This window comes from Pipistrellus kuhlii, unplaced genomic scaffold (assembly GCF_014108245.1).
Source record: "Pipistrellus kuhlii isolate mPipKuh1 unplaced genomic scaffold, mPipKuh1.p scaffold_m20_p_16, whole genome shotgun sequence".
Classification (NCBI taxonomy): domain Eukaryota; kingdom Metazoa; phylum Chordata; class Mammalia; order Chiroptera; family Vespertilionidae; genus Pipistrellus; species Pipistrellus kuhlii.
The window spans coordinates 28,003,778-28,024,864 of NW_023425471.1; the positions used below are offsets into that span (position 1 = coordinate 28,003,778).

Sequence of the window (21,087 nt, forward strand, 5' to 3'; positions counted from 1 at the left end):
AAGGTCCATGTTTAATTTTTTGAGCAAACTCCATACTGTTTTCCAGAGTGGCTGTGCCAATCTGCATTCCCAACAGCAGTGTACTAGGGTTCCCTTTTCTCCACATCCTTGCCAGCACTTATCCTTTGTTGATGGTAGCCATTCTGACAGGTGTGAGGTGATATCTCATTGTCATTTTAATTTGCATCTTTCTGATGGTTAGTGACTTTGAGCATTTTTTCATGTCTCTTGGCCATCTGTATGTCCACTTTGGAGACATGTCTATTTAGGTCCTCTGCCTATTTTTACATTGGGTTGTCTTCCTTTGATAAATTATATGAGTTTCTTACATATTTTGGATAGTAACCCTTATCAGATGTATCATTGGTAAATATGTTCTCTCATGCAGTGGGCTTTTTTGTTGTTTTGTTGATGGTTTATTTTGCTTTGTAGAAGCTTTTAATTTTGATTTAGTCCCATTTGTTTATTTTTCTCATAAGTTTCCATTGCCCTAGGAGAAGTATCAGCTACCATTGCTATTAGAGATGTCCGAGATGTTTTCTTTATGGTTTCACAACTTACATTTAAGTCTTTTATCCATCTTAAGTTTATTCTTGAGTATGGTGTCATTGGTGTTCTAGTTTTTTGTTTTTCTTTTGTACTTGTCTAATTTTCCCAACACCATTTATTGAAGAGACTTTATTCCCTGTGTTGTACTTTATATACCTGTGGCTATTTTGCAACTGCCAATTTGTACTTCTTAATCCCTTTTCTTTAACAAATATTTTTGTTCAATATTTGGGCATATAACTTAAGCCCTGAAGATGCTAAATTGACATAACCCCTGATTGACATGATATGCAATAGACACTGGCTTATTTTCTTTGAAAAAAACCTTCCCAATAGTATTTATTAAAGGTTACTCCTATGCTGTGGAATGTGGCCCTGGAGTCCCATCCCTTTCCTCAGTTTCTTCTCTTGGTGCTTTTTTCCAAAAAATCCTATTCATATTCAACCCCACTCTGCTCAGGACTTCCAGACTACTGGCCATTGCTAACAGGTTTAAGGCCAAGCTTTCTATTGATAGTATAGCCTTTAAGGCCCTCCACCTACTTACCTTCCCAGTTTTTTGCCTATTCTTCACTATGTCGGCCTCATTCACCTTGGAGTAAGACTGCATACCTGCTTCTAAGCAGGCCATTGCATCTCTGTATCCTCTGGGGCATCACACATCTCTACCTAGGACATTTGGGTACTCTTACCCCCATTCCCACTGTATCCCTTTTTCAGAATCCATCTTATCCTTAGAGACCAGTGCAAATACCACTGAACTATGGTATTTTATTTCCACAAAAGGTTTTTTTCTCTTCTATTACAGAACTTCTCAGAATGTTTTTCTTTTATATAACAGTTTTCTGTTATTCAGTAAGTGTGTTGGGGTCAGGAATTGGTCCTACAGCCTAACCCATAGTTCCTTAAACATAGTGTTCCATTTATACTGGGTACACTGAAATTTATAGGAAGCTCTTTAACCTGGGTCCTTGGGTCTCCACGGGATCCATGGATATAATATGAAGTGTGAAGGTTATTAAGCTCTTATCAGATGTTATCTGATTAGGAAGTGGGAAAATTACATATTGGTTTTCACTAACTTCTCACTGAAATGTAGCTCTTCTTTCAATTATGAATGTAGGCCAAAAAAAAAAAAAAAAGTAGTAATGGCAATTTCTGTGACTTTGTCACCAATGGAAATAAAGGAACTTTTATATCACAAATTAGTTATTGTAGATTTCTCAAAATATTATTTATGCTCAACACAGTTGAAATTATAGCAGTAGTAACTAATAAGGTCAAATCCTAGGTAATTACTTAAAATTATAATAAAGGACATACTAAGTTTTTATAACTATTTCAATATAATTGTCTTCTTTTTATCTACTTTATTTCATATATTTACAAGTATCATATTCTGAGAAGGGTCCATAGAATTCACCATACTGCCCAAAAGGGTCCATGTCACAAAAAGGTCAAGTTGTAAAATGTTCCCACTTATGAATCTGTATGCTATGCTATATGTATCTTTTATATCCCCTTGCTTAGTACTGTTCACTTAGCCAATATTTTATGTGCTAACATAGCCTTGGGTATTGGAGTGGTAACTCTAAGTAAGACAGAAACCTTGAGGTGAGAATGAAGTCCAATGTACTAAAAGACTCACTGTCCCATTTCTGCTTTTTCTTTTTAAAAAAATATATTTTATTGATTTTTTTACAGAGAGAAAGGGAGAGAGATAGAGAGCCAGAAACATCGATGAGAGAGAAACATCAATCAGCTGCCTCCTGCACATCCCCCACCGGGGATGTGCCCGCAACCAATGTACATGCACCCGACCGGAATCGAACCTGGGACCCCTCCGTCTGCAGACCAACGCTCTACCACTGAGCCAAACTGGTTTCAGCTCATTTCTGCTTTTTCCTATTCCCTCAGTCATTGGTATTTTGAAGTCTCTCCTGACCCAGCTCAGTGGTGATTTGAGGCTAAATGCGGAGGCCAATTTTCAGCATATTGGGCCTCATTCCCCCTGTCTTATGAGGCCCTCTTTTAAGGAGGTCACTGGATTGGCAAGAAACCTAGGGTAACACTGAGTCTAGGTGGCTAACCTTGTCCATTGCCTCCCACTAGGGTACTTGCCTTACTTGTTCCTGCCTTCAGGGCCTTTCCTGTCCCATTGTCATTCCTGAAATAGATTTCCTCCCTGGCTCCCTGGTGAGATTTATTTACAAAGTTGTTCCCCAGACCTGGTCCTCATTGAATTGTTTAGCTAGCAAAATGGCTGTCTGGCCTCCGCTTCCCCCACTAACTGACCTCTGTGCTCAGGAAAGGCCTAGAGGTGTCAAAGACTGATAAGGCTTAATGTGTTACCCATTCCAAGGGGATTTGCATATTTGGCAATTCTACTTTTAATCTCTACACCCCCCCATTAGTAAAATAGTAAATCAGCATCCTAGAAAATGGAGAAGATCACCACCCCAAAATCAACCCTAACTAACACTTAGACATGATTCTAATCTCTCTATGCAGTTTTTACAAAATTGAGCTCATGCAATCTTGGTACTTACTCTTCCTCACTTAATATTACTAAGGTATTTTCTCTGGGTATGAAGTACTCTTCATAAAAATTTTATATGATCATATAACCACCTATCTTATGGTTGTGCCATATAGATTACTTAAGAAAAATGTCCAACAATTTTTAAAAGATCTTTGATTTCTTTTAGTGGGAGACATTTTACATTTTTATGTAAAAGGTGTTTAGCATATTGGTTTAAATTTGAAGTTCGGACCTCAATCTAAATTCAAACCACATCTTTCTCAATAGTAATGTGACTTTAGACACATATCTACTTCTTCATCCTCAATGTGGAGATGATACTCTCTACTACACAGGGTGATTGTTGATATTAAATTGGGTGGTGTATATGAATGCATAGTGACTAGTAAGTCTCCATACATGAAAGCTGCTACTTATTGTTGCTATTAGTATTATTACTACCAAGTTTTCAGCCAAAGGAACAAATCTGTACTGATGAAATTTCAGCTATCATTGACTTGAGATAAGGGATCTATTCATAAAGGTGGAGGATACTTTTGCTAGCGCCTATTGAAGGTGGGGTTTGGGGAATGGATCTCCCCCTTGCAGGTACTTGCCTGACAAAGTTTGAAGAATAACATTTGTGGATTAAAAGGACTTGTTAGGCCGAAACCAGTTTGGCTCAATGGATAGAGCGTCGGCTTGGGGACTAAAGGGTCTCGGGTTTGATTCTGGTCAAGGGCATGTACCTTGGTTGCGGGCATATCCCCAGTAAGGGGTGTGCAAGAGGCAGCTGATCAAAGATTCTCTCTCATCAATGTTTCTAACTCTCTATCTTTCTCCCTTCCTCTCTGTACAAAATCAATAAAATATATTTTTTTAAAAATAAAAAGGACTTGTTAGTAAAAGGGTGGAAATTTATTGGAAGCAAATACAGAATCCCATGTAGGGAAGAGTTCCCAAGGGGGTAACCAACTAAACCCCTTTTTTCTAAGGTTTATAATTGCTGTAGTTCTTTGTCTCTTCATGCTCCCTTCTAATTGGACCCTTTCCCCATTTATGACCCTGTGCTTTTCTAATTGATTGCTCTTTTGTAGAATATCAGCTTCAAAGTCCAAAACCCATGTGGTTTGCAACATTCCTCTATCTCCTGTGAACATAAGTTTCCCTCTTTCCAGTATTTGTCAACATTTCTCTATTCTCTGTGAGTGTGTGCTTTTTGGTGGCTCCAAGCCCTCAACTATGCATTTTCGCCCATCGACTCTATTCCTAAGATTCTCTAAACCTGCTTATTTTGTCTTTAGAATTCCTTTCACTGTGAAATCCTGCAAATGGTTGCCTCTTTTTGTTTTTGTTTTAAATCTGGGCCTTTCTTTTCTTTTTCTGTCTGCTAACTTGGCTTTGGTAGCACCTCTATAATACTATAATACACCTACCTCTGCTGAGGCTTCTTTCCTGTCTTGCACCTAAGGAGACCAGTGAGACATAAATATAAAAAGCATTAACAATGCAAGTTAGTATCAGTACCAAAATGGTCCTTGGATATCACCTAATGTTTTTGACTAATCGCTATCCCCATTCCTTCCCTCGAACAGGTGAGGGGAACTAAAGTCCAGGAAGGGCATAAGATATATCCAAGGTTATAGATTAGGGCAGTTGTAGTGCTCGGCCTGAAACGCAGTGTTCTTTATCCTATCCTTAATTTCGTGTTGCAAAGACCAGTGCTTTAGATAATCTAGGCTGTAAATCAGAGGTGTAAAGAGGATGCTGCAGACAAGAGTAGGGGCTGGCTAGAGTAGGTGGGGAAGGCTTCCTGGAAGAAACACAGTCAGCACTTGCTTCCTCTTGATAGTAAGCTGTAAATTTGTTTGCCCCTTAGTAAGCATTGCTCTGTTGCTATGTTGTTTTCTCTTTAGTAGTAAGCTGGTTGGAAGCAGGGACTGTGTTATTATTTCCTCCAATATTCTCCCATCCTTGCCATCCAAAATCTAAATTGCTCAGGTTCTGCCCACCTGGAGTTGCTCAGTGGTTAAGTATTGACCCAGGAACCAAGAGGTCATTGGTTCAATTTCTGGTCAGGGCATACGCTAGGATTGTGAGCTCAATCCCCAGTAGGGGAAATGCAGGAGGCAGCTGATTAATGATATTCCTCTCTCATAGATATATCTATCTTTCTATTCCTCTTCCTTACTCTCTCTTTCTAAAAATCAATAAAAACATATTTCAAATAAAATACATTGCTCAGGTTCTTAGCACCTAGTTCCCTCTTCTGTGGTTGAGCAAAGACACTTGTCCCAGGCTCTGCTGAGCACAGACCCAGACAACTAACTTGCCTCCTTTGATCCATCCTAGATCAATGTACGTGTGACCACTATGGATGCAGAACTGGAGTTTGCCATCCAGCCCAATACCACCGGCAAACAATTGTTTGACCAGGTAAGTACAGACGGAAGGTCTTGTTGCCCTTAAGTCTTTTTCACTTTATCTTAATTGTTCCCACTATAATGCCTTCTTCTTGGGAATTTTTTTTTCCTACTCACTTCTCTAAGATGGGTCAAAACAAAGGATAACCCCAGCCTTAATAACAAAGGAGACAATGTTTAACTTTGCCAACCTGCACCTTGGATGGCTCCGATTAATGTTATTCGTGGTCATGAACATGGCAGAATGGAGAAGCAAATTGGGTATTATTATATGCTAGGTGCTCTAAAAATGAAAGAAGCGGGTTTGGGGGGGTACTGAGTGAAAAAGGTGAAGGGATAAAGTAGAAATTGGTAGTTACAAAATAGTTACTGGGATGTAAAGTACAGTATAGGAAATATAGTCAATAATATTGTAGTAACTATCTGTGGTGTCAGGTAGGTAGATGGGAACTTGAAATATCAAGGGAACATTTTGTAAAGTTTATGCTTGTCTAACCACTATGTTGTACAACTGAAGCTAATGCAAAATAATATCGAATGTAATCTACAATTGAAAAATGAAATTCAGAAAATATGTTAGCACACTCTGAAGAATGTAAGTGATCTCTTCTCCATTTTAATAATGAGGCTAAGAAATTAAATAACTTAATTGCATCCAGCTGGTATCTAGCTGGGATTTAAATCCCACAGGCTTGTTGCTGCACCACATGGCTTCTGTCACATATTCATTGTTGTTTTCTTGTACACAGAAACTAACTTATTATTGCTGAGGTTGAATGCTCTTTGTACATTTCCCACAAAGGAATATTGGGACTTAGGACACTCTTGAAGATGATGAATGCAATAGGAGGGTGTTTCGTCTCCTGTAGTTATGCCATGGAGATGATATTGATGTGGTTATTCCTGTTTCCAATCCAAATGGTATCCCTTTGCTACAAATCATCATTATCATAAAGAATGTACTATATAATAGCTAGGTGGGGGTCACAGAATCTTTCAACATTCAAAGACTCTCCAAGGGCCAAGGGAATGTCTCATCTATGACCAGACTTTCAGGAGTGAAAATGTGGTTCCCATTTCCAGTGGCTAGGATTCTTCTAGATAGGCTATTCCTTTTCCTCACCAGCCTCTGGTGAGGTGGAGGTCTGACATTGTCCAGGATGTTAGGACTATATATTACCTTGATGCATTTTCCAAGCACTCTTGCTTTCCTTTCTCCTTTGCCCTCAGAGTCCCTCTATAGTCTGAGAACTTCCCTAGAGTTGGGAAGGGAAAGAAGAAAGACAAAATAGGTTATATTTAAATGAGATGATTCTATTCCTATGAATACCTCTGAGTGGTGAGGGGAAAGACAATGAGAGGAAGGTGAGGGTAAGAGGCTGTTTATTTCAAGCTCTCCTTGTAAAAGGAAGGAAGAGATGGCTGGAAATCTGAGGAAAACTTGGTTGGGCATGCCCCTCTTAGTCCCTGATGTCACATGGTAGACTGAAAAACCATTGTTTATGATGAATACAGATGAGAGATAATGTTTGTTCAGGGCTTACTTTACACCAGGTACACCAAAGCCCTTGAGTATAGAAATTAGTACTGACCCCATTTTACAGATGAGGAAACAGAATCTTCATTTTCCTAGCTAAACCTTATGGAAATTATTGAACCTCTCCTGGTTGGTATTTTCATCTCCCCACCCCCCAAAAAGAGTTGGTCTAATACCTAACTAAAAGGCTTTTTTTGAGGTTATGAAAAGAGTATATTGTTTATATCTCACTTGTTAGCCAAAAACTTGTTATAGTGGTTTATGATGATACATAAAGTTCAAAAGGATAAATTAGAAATAGCTGCGAATACAAAACAGGGAAGAGAGAGTGAGAGAGGAAGGGAGAGACACATTCATTTGTTGTTCTATTTATTTATGCATTCATTGGTTGATTCCTGACCGGGGATCGAACCTGTAACTTTGGTGTATTGGGATGATGCTCTAAGCTGAGTTAAACCAGCCAGGGTTAGCAGAGATGTAATAAATAACTCCCAAATGCCATGAAGCTTTTTGTCTTGTTAATAAAAGATTTGGGGCTTGAAGATCCTCAGAGTATGTAACTTTGAATTTAGCTGTAATTTGCTTTTTCTCTGGAGTTTGTTTTGTTTTGAATAGTGAAGGGTCATCATTAATGTTTAATTTGTAAAATTACAAACAGAGGAACATTTAAACACACACTTACTACAATTAAAGTAATATGCTGACATTCATGTAGCTCACAAGTGATTACAGTGCTAGTCTGAATTACTGAATGCATTCTGATTATATTAAGGCTTTGCATTCTCCTCTTGTATGAAGGTTTTTATTAGAGAGCTTTTAAAGGAACAATCTGGTGAAATTGAAAGAGCACTGGATAGTAAGTTAGAAATATTGGGCCCTAGGGCTGGCTCTACTGCTATTTTTCCTGATACCTTACACAAACCTCTTCTTTCTTTGGGTCTCAGTTTACCCATCTGTACAATGTCTAACTGATCTCTCAAGTCTGGTTATCTTTCAAAAATTTATCTCCAGAATTTGTTTCTGCATTTCATATCTTTCCCATTTCTAACCCACCGTTTGGAGTTCATATGGCCCTTTTCTATAAAAAGGAGGGGAATGCCTCACTTGAGTATGATTAGCAGTTGGAATATGTGTAGGGGAGGGGAAGCTACCTGGAATGTGGGATATTTCTTCCTGGACAGGCTTCTTAGTGTCTCTGGAACAAAAAGGAGAAAGTGTCCATACACTAGAAGACGGTTTGGACCTTTGCTTCAGAAAGCAATATCATTCTGACAGCTGCTATAGAGGGGAGAGCATCAGTCAGTGTGGATTTTATGGTGCAGCTGGGAACCAGAGACTTCTTCAGACTTTACCCAAACATCTTCCCAGAGCCCTGGTTTTATACACTACCCCTCTCAAGCCATTGTCTGCCTTCAACACTGGAGGCGTTGTTCATTTGCATTGGAGGGGGATAGATGTGGAGGGCGAGAAAGGCATAATTTAGAGCCTAGGGCAGGAAAATCCTTAAACAAAAAAGATTATTAATTTCAGAAAGCCACAAATCAGAAATTCATTGTTTAATGTTGTTTTGGTTTGTGTACTGTGGTGTGATTCTGAGGGAAGCCCAGCTGGTAAGGAGCCCTGGCAAGATTGATATGCTAGTTCTGAAAGCTACTACTTCCCAAAGAAAGCCTTTGAGAGACTTGAATCTTTCATACTGGTTGAAGAAAGAAAAGGCAGAAAGCCAAGAAGTTCATGACTTCCCATCTGGAAGATCAGTGATGTTTTGAGAAATATCATTTATTGAGCACCTACCATAAAGTAGCCCTGGCTAAGTGCTTTAATTCTCACATGATCTTTCTTAAGATAAGTGAAGAATACACCCTATGCCATTTAGTCTGTAAGTTGTGATATGGAGTTCCAAAAATAAAGATTTGACACAATATTTAAGCTTTTCCTCACCGTACTAATCTGCTTAGGGTAAATGAGGCTGTTTGGCTTGGAGAACAATCAAGAGAAGATGTATTCTCTTGTTGGGGTCTCTGAGGAGCTCTTTTAGGAAGGAGGGAGCAGTCATCCTGTGAGGTAGGAAGGAAACCTGTAGGTAAAACTTCAAGGAAACCCTGGCTGGTGTGGTTCAGTTGGTTGGAGTGTTGCCTGGTACACCAAAATGTGGTGGATTTGATTCCCTCAGGGTACATACCCAGGTTGCAGTTTTAATTCCTGGTCAGAGCATGTGTGGGAGGCAACTGATTGATGTTTTTCTCTTATCTATCTATCTATCTATCTATCTATCTATCTATATCATCTATCTATCATCTATCTATCTCTCTCCCTTCCTCTCTCTAAAGTCTATTTTTAAAATCTTCCAGGAAAAAGATTTGAGCATCTGACACTTTTGGGGCCAAGACAAGTCTAGGCAGGAATCCACAGAAGTATGTGTTCACAGGCTTTGGGGGATATAATTTCTTCCCACTAAACTGATGAGATATAAGGGAGGAAGTTCATTCTGTCTGGCCTTTGAGACCTATCATTCAAGGAGGTCCTCCCTATGGAACTGGGCCTAAGAGGAAGGAGTTGGACTTCTTGGCCGGTTGACAAAAGCTCTGGGGCCATCCTGAAACCAAGCAATTATCTAGCTGATGACCAGAGAGGAAGACAACTGGAGAGGAAACACCTTGTTGGTACCAGCAATAAATAACAGGCAATTATGGGAAGCCATAGCTTGAGGAAACCCAAGGACTACTGGGAAATGGAATTGAGATTCATGGTTCCTCCACTTTTACCTTTGTTTCTTCTTATGAGTGTGCTCACAGGTAAGGAGGGGAGAGAACATGTTTTACAACAACATTCTGTCACATACCTCTATGTCTAAAGCCTAGAGTTGTTCAGATGGCTCTTGATTATCTAGATGGCATTAGGGGGCAGTGCTACCACCATGAATTCCACTTGGAGAAACCTCTGCTTGGCTCCTTCCAGCCAGGGGCTCTACCACTACTCTAACTTTGTTTTAAAGAATGCAATTGTCTTAAAAAATGTACATATATATTATTGGTTTCAGAGAGGAAGTGAAAGGGAGAGAGAGATAGAAACATCAATGATGAGAGAGAATAATTGATTTCGCCTTCTTCATGTCCCCCTACTGGGGATCAAGCCTGCAACCTGGGCATGTGCCCTCACCGGGAATCAAACTATGACTTCCTGGTTCATAGATTGATGCTCAACCATGGAGCCACACCAGCTGGGCCTCTAGTCTAACTTTACCTGCTCTGCCCCCTTCCCTCAAGATGGTAAGCTCTTGAAAAAAGGTGAGATCTCAGAGCATCCATTCATTCAACTATTCATTGACTGACTCAATACTGACTGAAAGTCTACTGTGTCTCAGGGAGGATCTCTTGACCCATTAAACACAATCTCTGCCCTTAAGGAAAGTAAATGTAACTCTTCCCCCACTTAGAATTAAAGAAACATCTTTGAAGCTCAGGTTGTACATAGATATGGTAAATAGAGCATGGAATTTGATGTTGGCCCTGTTTTCAAATTCTGTTCCTTGTTTCAGTGATTTTCAACCTTTTTCATCTCATGGCACACACTAACTCATTACTAAAATTCCAGAGCACAGCATAAACAAACCACACACTATATTTTTTGCCAATCTGACAAAAAGAGGTATAGTTTCTTGTTGTTTTGTTTTTAGATATATTTTTATTGATTTCAGGGAGGGAGAGGGAGATAAAATGATGAGAGAGAATCATTGACCAGCTGCCTCCTGAATGACCCCTACTGGGAATTGAGCCCGAAACCCAGGCATATGGCCTTGACCAGAATTGAACCTGGAATCCTTCAGTCTACAGGCAATGCTCTATCCACTGAGCCAAACCAGCTAGGGCAAAAATAGGTATAGCTTTGATTCATTCACACAGGATGGCATTGTCGGGTTGGCTGTTGTCATGTTTTAAATTTGACAATCGAAGGGAAAAGTGGTCAGTGCCCCTGACCAAACAGTCAGGTTTGCTTATTTTAAAAATTCTTGCTTTAACTAGTTTGGCTCAGTGGATAGAGCGTTGGCCTGCAGACTGAAGGGTCCCAGGTTCGATTCCGGTCAAGGGCATGCACCTTAGTTTCAAGCACATCCCCAGTAGGGGGTGTGCAGGAGGCAGCTGATGGATGTTTCTCTCTCATCGATGTTTCTAACTGTCTATCCCTCTCTTTTCCTCTCTGTAAAAATCAATAAAATATATTTAAAATTTTTTTTGCAGCACACTGGTTGAAAATTGCTGTTCTATTTAGCTGTATGAACTTGGATGGCTCATTTAACCTCTTAGGACTTTACTTTCCTCAGTAAAATGGTAATCACACTAATCTCAGAGATTTTTGTGGTTTATTTAATCCCTAAATAAGCAAAGTACCTTGTGCATAGCAGGGATCCTAATGTTGGTTATTCTTATTAAGGGCTAAATAAATAGGTGAAAATTGCCCTTGAAGTTCAGATGAGAGAGCCATGAAACCAGGTAGCTTTTCTGTCTCAGTAAAGTCCTTAAGATTTGTGGACTCTATATTGAAGGCAGCAGCATTTTTTTTCTTGCATTTTATTTTATAGAATAACGGCTATCTATTATTGCAATTGTAATGTCTCCATCTTTTAGATGAGGAACTGAGGCTTAGAGAGGGGGAAAAATAGCGTGTTTAAGGTCAGATAGCTAGGAAATGGTATAATATCTTAAATCAAGCCACATACCATTTTCAATTTCCCAGTGTCTTTTGTCAGCTGTGTCCTCTGTGACCTCCCTTTTCTTTGCCTATTCCCATTGTGAGGGGAGGAAAGTTTGGTCCCTAAGCTTAGAACTCTAGCCAAGTATGTTTTGTGCTATAGAGCAGGTGGCCATTTGAGCATAGGCACTGTGGAGTAGCATAAGTAGTAATGGCAGTAGCCCCTCCTGGAACTTTACAGTTGTGCATTGATTTGCTTTTAGGTGGGTGGCTGATGTAGTCACTGCCAAGCCTGTAATAGGATCTCAATAGGCTTCAGGTGTTTGGGCATTGATGCAGTTTTGCAAATAATTCCTCATACACTTTTCCTCTTGAAGCTTCAGCCTTGCTTTCTGACCCTGTTCTGGGCTTCTGAAGTGGCTGATTCTGTCACTTAATTTGTTTAATCAGATGCATTGGGTATATAGGGAGGAGGTGCTCTAGGCTTCAGAATTGACCTTATCTCCCCTTTCCTCCACAGACCTCAGACACAGGCAGCCTCCACATAAGAAAGAGAGTCAAAAGGGGGCTCTTTATTACATCCAAGTAGTTCTGATAATTAGGGAAGATTTTCTCAGAGGCAAATCTCTCCCCCTCACTGGGTCCCAATTTTCCATTTTATGCTGCTTGAACCCTATAGAGCACCAGAGTCTCTTTGAGGGATTTGTATTGTGGGGCTGAATGTAATCCACAACCCATGTCTTAAAAACGGAAACCCTACTACCTATAGCAGTGTTTTTCAATCTTTTTTGGGCAAAGGCACACTTGTTTCATGAAAAAAATCACGAGGCACACCACCATTAGAAAATGTTAAAAAATTTAACTCTGTGCCTATATTGACTATATATAAAGTAATTCTCTTGAATAGGAATCAAATAAACACAAAGAAAGTATTTTATAATTACTTTATTATGAAATATTAAGTAAACAAAATAGTGAAAAATTATAAAATTCTTGTCTTGTCTGCACCTACGGCACACCAGGCAACATCTCGCGGCACACTAGTGTGCCGCGGAACAGCGGTTGAAAAACGCTGACCTATAGTATGTGTCTGAATCTAGGAGGTACACATTGCTGTAGGATGAATGAGATTTAGTATCTGGCCAGATGAGCTGGCAGTCTGGGGTCAAAGGAAGCCAAGAAAGATTTTTTTTTTTCCTCAGGGATGGAGCCACTTCTTAAAGTAGAAGGATAGGATCCTAGTTACAGATATTATTCCTGGAACCAGAATCTAGATATGCTCTCCCACTAGAAAATGAGGTTTCTCTTTCCTCTGCAGTTGACGTCTCACCTGAAAGCAAGCAAAGCTTGGCCTCATTTCCAAGTCTTGAGATTTCCTTATAGCCTTCAGTCAAAGGGTCATCTGTTTTATACTTTTGTTATTTACTTTTTTAGCCTCAATTCTGATTTTAGACCATATTTTCTTCCCTTCTTCCCATCCCAATTCCTGCACACACACACCTTACCACCTCACTTTGGGACATCAGTAGGCTGAGAGACATTGCTCATCTCTTCAAGCGCTGGAGCCTAAAGAAGTAGAAAATGTTTATACATCTCATTTCTCTGTGTTCATAAGGGAAGACACTGCTTACAGAGATTAAAAATTCTCTACTGATTCTGAAATCTATTTTTATAGCACTTAATTATTACTTTGTCCAACTTTTCCTCAGAGATACTGCAGATCCTGGATCTATTTTGGCACCCATAATCTGCCTCTCATCACACTTTTACCCATCTCACTAGTGAACCAGACAACCTGGTGCAAAAAGAGACTAAAAAGTTCACTCCTGGGACCTCTGGGACTGGTTATATAGTCTGTAACTGCTGAACTCCCTTTTAATTCTGGGGTCTCTGAGACTCTACAATGGGGCTATTGATACAGGCAAAGGCCAGTTGCTGCTCTACCAGCTCCGTGTGGAGTTTTCTCTACCACCCCTCAACCCCCTCCTCCACCACCACACACACACACACACACACACACACACACACACACACACACACACATTAAGTATCCTATCCCTGATCTTCAGCATCTTTGGTAGGTTTCTTTTTCTCCTGGGGCTGAATTGTTCCTTGGAACTTACTTCTTACTGATTGTATCTTCTGCAACCACATGGAAAATAATTAGAATTTTTAATTGATCCCTATTATACCTAGGGTGAGATAAGAGGTGCTTTAAACAATATTTCCTGTCCACACACTATCCCTCTATCCTCTGGGGGTGGAAAAGCCAATGTCACATTTCAACATGAACATTTTGTATTCTCCACCTAAAACCTGGTGGCAATTCTTACTGCTTATTGACTTAGACTCACCTTGCCATTGAATCCCGGAAGTCTTTTGATCTTGCCTTATACCCTTACCCCCAACTTATATTTTCTAAACATGCTCTTAGTTACACAAGGATAAATAGGATTGCATTTCTTAGTCATTTATGAAAACCTAATTAATAGAATGATAAAGCTCAAGAGAAGAAAGAGCCCATTTAAGCAACACAACTTATTGTAGATGAGGAGGCAGGATCGATTGAGAAGCTGAGGCTAGAGAAGGAAATGTGCTGCCTTGAGATCACACAGCAAAATGGAGACAAAAGAGAGATTTTCAGATTTTCTGACACTTGTTTTAATATATGAAAAGTGAGACCATCAACTTTCACTGCCCCAGTGAGCAGTGAAGGCTGATGACATGGGAATGTGGCTTATCTCCAAAGTGGTTGTTGACTGAGCCTGACGGGAAAGCCGGAAACCATATTTATACACAGAGATGGTCAAATTTCATTATCTGGCTGGGATGTATGGATTAAAAGAGCGACAAAGTAGTTACTCACTTGAGAACCCTAGGGATCTTACGTTCCTGTGAGCCTTTGTCATTAAAAGAAAGCATAGTAGAGCCCAGCGGTGTTGCTCAGTGGTTGAATGTCGACCTATAAACCAGGAGGTAAAGGTTCCATTCCCTGTTGAAGCACAGGCCCAGGTTTCAGGCTTGGTCCCCAGTAGGGGGCGTGTAGGAGGCACTGATCAATGATTCTCTCTTCATCATTGATGTTTCTATATCTCTCCCTTTCTCCCTTCTTCTCTAAAATTAATAAAAACATTTAAAAAAAAAAAGAGAGAAAGCATAGTAGAGTAGTATGGGTAGAGGTTTTGGAGTCATACACATCAGGATTCTAGTCTAGGCTCTACGGTTTTAGAAAGATTGACTCTCTAAACCTTAGCTTCTTGCCGAAACCGGTTTGGCTCAGTGGTAGAGCGTCAGTCTGTGGACTGAAAGGTCCCAGGTTCGATTCCGGTCGGTCAGGGGCATGTACATTGCTTGCGGGCACATCCCCGGTAGGGTGTGTGCAAGAGGCAGCTGGTTGATGTTTCTCTCTCATCAACATTTCTAGCTCTCTATCTCTCTCCCTTCCTCTCTGTAAAAAATCAATAAAATATATTTTAAAAAATAAATAAATAAACCTTAGCTTCTTCACTTATAAAATGGAGATAATAGGTTTTTCAGTGGCATATAATAGGTACTTAATACATATGAACTACTTTTTTCTTGGGGCCTCTGACGCTCTAGAATAGATTGTAAGCTCTGAGAGTGACCAGGGGACATGGCTTTGGAGGCATAGTAGAAACTTTGTGGATACAGTGGAGGTATATGTGTGTGTTTTGAGGGGAGATAGTGATTTATTCACGGGAAGGACATCAGCAACACTGTGTCCTTGTTTCCTATTTCTGTTGCCAAGTAAGTTTCTTCATCTCACCCCTCTACTGCCTTCAACCCTCCCTCTGACCTTGCCAAAAAAAGAAGAGAGAGAGAAAAAGGAGACTGCCTGATGCCAGCAAGACCTCATTAGGATGTGGCTAGGTTTCATTACCTTCACCCACAGTGATAGGCATACTGGTGTGCAACTGCCTGCCAGAACCATTAACATGCTAATGTCAGGGACTTGAAAACATACCCAACCTGTCTTCTCCTGGCTGACTTTCCTTTCTTTCCCACTGCTCAGCCAAGGGGCCCAAAACATCAGGGGGCTCCTCAGCTACTATACTGAGGTACTCACCCAGTTTCCACCCTCATTCCCACGGTGTGAATGGTAATATAAATCATGAGTGGGCTCTAATCAGGGCTGTAAAGAGGCATCTGAGCTTCCAGACACAGCACAGCTTTGGATGTATATATATCACAGTCCCTGCTTTATCTCCTCAAGCATTCTTTCTTAGGGCATTGTAAATAAGACTCAGTCTGAAGGGTGTGGGCATTATTCCTAGTTGCTAAGGATAAAAGAGCAACTCAGGAAAATAAGATGCAGGAGTTAAGCCAACAATCTCTACCTTCAGTTTTTAATCCATCATGGGGGGTGGAAAGCTGCATGGCGTAACAGAGGGAGGGAATAACAGAAAGCACTAGAATTGAATAGGTTTGGAGTCAAACAGACCTGACTCTGCTACTGACTAACTGAAGCTTTACTTTTCTGAACTTTACTTTCACTATTTGTAAAATGGGCCTAATTATAATTATATCAAAGGGCTCTTGGGAAAATTAAAGGGGATAATATATAAAAAGTTATTGGGGTGTGGTAGTGCTTATAAAAGATCCATTCCCTACCTCAGAAGCACTTTGGACAAATAGATGCTAACCTCACTTCTTGACTGTTGCTCAAGTGTATTTTCTTGCCAGACCCTGGGTACCTTATATTCTCTAAGGTACCAAATGAGTTCCACTTTTGTGTCCTCTGTGTCTGGTACAAGCTAGGCATTCAATCAGTGGTTGTTTGTGTTTTCTCTTCCAGGTGGTGAAAACTATTGGCCTGAGGGAAGTTTGGTTCTTTGGTCTGCAGTACCAGGACACTAAGGGTTTCTCCACTTGGCTGAAACTCAATAAGAAGGTAACTGCTTACCCCACTCTTGGGTTTGGAATTCATTCCTTTCCAGATCTTGCTCGGGGGAGGGGTGGGTAACATATGCTAGCTGGCAAATCCAGAACACCTAGGTCTGTGTTTTCCACTGGGAAGTCCGTTGACCATAGGATCAGAATAAGGGCAGAAGATTAAGCCAATGTAATCTTGTTCTGTTTCCACTATAATTTCTCATAGAAAGAATGGCCAGGGTCCAAGAAGGAAGGTGTCTTTCCCTTCCTACTAGAAGCTCTGTCTTGAATTTTGACATTTTCTAGATCTTAATCATTAGTGGTTCTTCAGGAGGAGATTGGTATCTTTTTGTTTGTTTGTTTTCAAAGTCAAGGGGGTTAGGAATTTGTTAAAAAGAGAGTCATATACTCTTGAACTGGAATTTCAAAGGTCTCATAACCCATCTTGTCTCTTTTCCAACCTGTCAACTGATACCTTCACTCCATATAAATGTTCTTTCTTCATTTTCTATCTCAATTGTTCTCCAAATGGGATGATCTGCTCTCTACCTCTTAGTAGCAACTCTGCAGGAACATGGCAATTCTTCAACTCAATATCCTCAAACAGTCTGCCTTTATCCTTGGAGGTCTCCATTCTGTTCTATGACTTGTTTGTCTAATTGTATCTAGGAGATAGATGCCTCAACTTTTGGCTGGCAGTGTTTTGTTTTCCCAAAGAGTGGAGACTTTTTAAATATATATATATATATATATATATATATATATATATATATATATATATTATTGATTTTTCACAGAGAGGAAGAGAGAGGGATAGAAAGTTAGAAACATCAATGAGAGAGAATCATCGATCAGCTGCCTCTTGTACACCCCCTACTAGGGATGTGCCCGCAAGCAACGTACATGCCCTTGACCGGAATTGAACCCGGGACCTCCTAGTCCGCAGGCTGACGCTCTATCCACTGAGCCAAACTGGTTTCGGCGAGAGTGGAGACTTTTGCTGGACAATTGTAGAACCCTTGGGAGCCAACTTCAGGCTTTAAAAGGCACCCTAATGGGTTCTCTTACCTAACCAATTCCCAGGCTTTATTCATGCATTTTGGTCTTTAGTTTGCTAATTTATGGAGTTGGGAGAGCCTTAAAAGAGGTGCTTTTTTAGGAATCCCCTTAGAATTTGCATGCAGTTGGATATTTTGTCAGATGATGGTGGCTTTGGGGCTTATAACCATCTTTTTGAAAAATAATTCTTTATTGTTGAAAGTATTGCATATGTCCCCTCTTTCCCCCATTGACTCCCTCCAGCCCACCCTCACACACCTCCTGGCCATCTTTATTTCAAGTACCAGTCCCCATCAGAAAGCAATTGTGGACATGTAATTATTTCCCCAATGAAAATAATGTGTCTCTTTTCTGAATTACCAGGAGAGTTTCTCTCTGGCTCTTTGGGATTACCCAAATTTATGGCCTTTCAGTGTCTTCTCCCCCCCCCCTACATCCACTCCAGTCTATTTTTGAGAATCCATAACTTCTTGCTGCTCCCAGGTGACTGCCCAGGATGTGCGGAAGGAAAGCCCCCTGCTCTTCAAATTCCGGGCCAAGTTCTACCCTGAAGATGTATCTGAAGAACTGATCCAGGATATCACACAGCGCCTGTTCTTCCTGCAAGTAAAGGAGGGCATTCTCAATGATGATATTTACTGCCCACCCGAGACTGCTGTGCTGCTGGCCTCCTATGCTGTCCAATCCAAGTATGGTGACTTCAATAAGGAAGTTCACAAGACTGGTTACTTGGCAGGGGACAAGTTGCTGCCACAGAGGTAAGGTTGTGTCTGGCTATCTGCCCTGGCCAGAGGGCCTGTGGCCTAAGGCTGACCAATTCCTATTACACAGGGGCTGTCAGATCTGTTGCTCCCAACTAGGGTCTGTCTTAAGACCATGACGTTATGGTAGTCTAAGAGAGACATTTGCATATAGTACCATACCCTGTTGTTTCTTGGGCTCTCAAAATAAAAAGCTCCCCCTATTCTGTTTGCCTGATTACAGAACTTCATTACCCTGGAAACTGGTTCTTTTATTGAGAACCAGAGATGGATTGATTTTCTATTGTCCCTGGTTCCATTTTTCTCAATCCTTTTCACTGATTTAAACCTTTTATATCAGGTTCATAGCGGGAGAGAGAGAGAACTATGCAAGCCAGGGATATGGTAGCTTAAACAGTCCTTTAATATTGATAACCAGTGTTCAGAGCTTTTTGCTTTCATAAACTTCAAAGTGGAATGATCTAAAAATGTATTGTGTTTGTTTTAGCATCATAACAATACACAAAATAAGTAAGATAGGCATTATCCTTATTTCCTGGTTAAGGAAACAGAGGTGCAAAGGTACTTGCTCTGACTTGCTCAATATCTCACAGCTCATTTGAAGCAGAGCTGGACCTGGAATCCTAGTCTCTTGATTTTTAAACCCTGGATCCCCTCCCTCCCTGCCCCCCCACTGTATTCAATGACCATTTTCATAAGCTTTTTTGGATTGGAAAAAAGACTCCACCTTTCTGCTCAGCGACTTCATGAGTTGCTGCCATGATGTCGAAGATGGTATGTTTGAAACAAACCTTGTTTATGATCTAGTAGATCTGAGAGGTTGAGCCTGTTTTTTTTTTTTTTTTTCCAAAGCCATTTGGGCTCAGTTCTCTGTTCTAAAGCCACAAACTTTAATCTTATCCCTGAGCAATATTCTCACAAACACACTACTGGTTCCACAAGGATCTAGAAGAGAGTGTGCATGCCCCTGTGAGGCCCATCCCTACTTTTAGCCCCACAAACCAGCACAGACTCTTGATACATTACCTCTCTGCTTGGGCCCCTTTGCATCAAACCCTTAGAGAGATAAGTAGATTTTCCTTAACACCTGTAATTTTGGCTTTGTGCTTTAAACTACTCAATACCCATTTTCTTTCCAGAGTCCTGGAGCAACACAAACTCAACAAGGAACAGTGGGAGGAACGGATCCAGGTGTGGCATGAGGAGCATCGGGGCATGCTCAGGTAAGCCTAACCTAGCAACTGTGAGCTTCCACTGCCCCTGCAAGGAGAATGGCTCTGGGGGCATAAGAGGCAGAGAACTGGGGGAACACAGGAGGATGTTGGGGAGGGAGGGAGGGAGGGAGAGAGAGAGAGAGAGAGAGAGAGAGAGAGAGAGAGAGAGAGAGAGAGAGAGAGAAAGAGAGAGATTGAAAGAGAGAAATACAGTATACAGGGTTATTTAGAAATAGAAGGCTAATCAGAACCAATATGAAGCTATAGTATAAAGCTATATTATTTTGTGAATGATAGCAATAGATAGCCCAAGTAGTTTTGACCATAATGAAATGGAGGGGCCCTTGGGAACATGTGGGCCACCAGGGGCTCCTCCCCAAGAAAGAAGCAGAATGAGCTCTTTCATGGCAAACCACTTGTGGGCTCTCTAGTTGAACAAATTTTGTTGTTTTGCCATCAGCATTCCATCTGGGCTCTGCTAAGAACATGCCTATAAAAGAGGCTTCTATGGCAGCTAACATGCTAGGAAATAGCAAGGTTCAGCCTACCCTTATTTCCATTGGGAACTTCAGACCTCAGGCTTCATGTTGTGCTCTATTTACCATCATCTGCTTACCTTCCATCCCCTTTTGCATCCCTGTTGGCAAGATACTTGTCATAAATGCAGAGCAGATAGGCTTTCTCTCTCCCTAGGCCTGATTCACAGGCTTCCTTCTATAACCTCCCACTCTGTTGTTTAGGGAGGATGCTGTCCTGGAGTATCTGAAGATTGCTCAGGACCTGGAGATGTATGGTGTGAACTACTTCAGCATCAAAAACAAGAAAGGCTCAGAGCTGTGGCTGGGAGTGGATGCTCTGGGTCTCAACATCTATGAGCAGAATGACAGGTATACCTCAGAAGTCTCTTAGATTATTTGGGCCACTCTGGCATTTAGCAATTACCAGAGAGTAAGATTGTATCTCCTAGGTCCCACCTTGATAGTTCCTTTTCTACCTAGTTTAGACCAGCCCAGATAATTGCATAAACTCCCTTGGGCCTTTAAATCTTATATTGACTAGACTTGCACTATCTACTATGAATACATGTGGCTACTGAGCATTTGAAATGTGGCTACTCTGAATCGAGATGTGCTGTAAGCATAAACTACACACCAGACTTTGAAAACTTAGTATCAAAAACAGGATGTAAAATGTCTCATTAATATTTTTTGAAATATTGCTTTGCATTTGTAAATGATAGTATTTTTTATATAATTAGTTAAATGAACTGTTATAACAGTTAATTTCACAGGTTTATTTTTACCTATTTTTAAGTGGCTACTAGAATATGTGGCTCTTATTATATTTCTGTTGGACAACACTGGCCTAGAACCTACTTTGTCAGGATTTATAATTAATCCAACCCCTGTATAATGAGTAAGTGCCTTTTGGCCTATAAATT

At 40.6% G+C, this 21,087-nt stretch overlaps 1 protein-coding gene across 1 annotated transcript in view; it reads left to right on the forward strand.

Moving 5' to 3' along the window:
• MSN (moesin) overlaps positions 1 to 21,087 on the forward strand; it is a 73,776-nt gene that overhangs the window by 41,276 nt on the left and 11,413 nt on the right. The window contains exons 2-6 of the mRNA XM_036439914.2: positions 5,423 to 5,506; positions 16,536 to 16,631; positions 18,155 to 18,429; positions 19,572 to 19,655; positions 20,387 to 20,533. Coding sequence (XP_036295807.1) covers positions 5,423 to 5,506; positions 16,536 to 16,631; positions 18,155 to 18,429; positions 19,572 to 19,655; positions 20,387 to 20,533 — 686 coding nt within the window. The remainder of the gene's footprint in view (positions 1 to 5,422; positions 5,507 to 16,535; positions 16,632 to 18,154; positions 18,430 to 19,571; positions 19,656 to 20,386; positions 20,534 to 21,087) is intronic.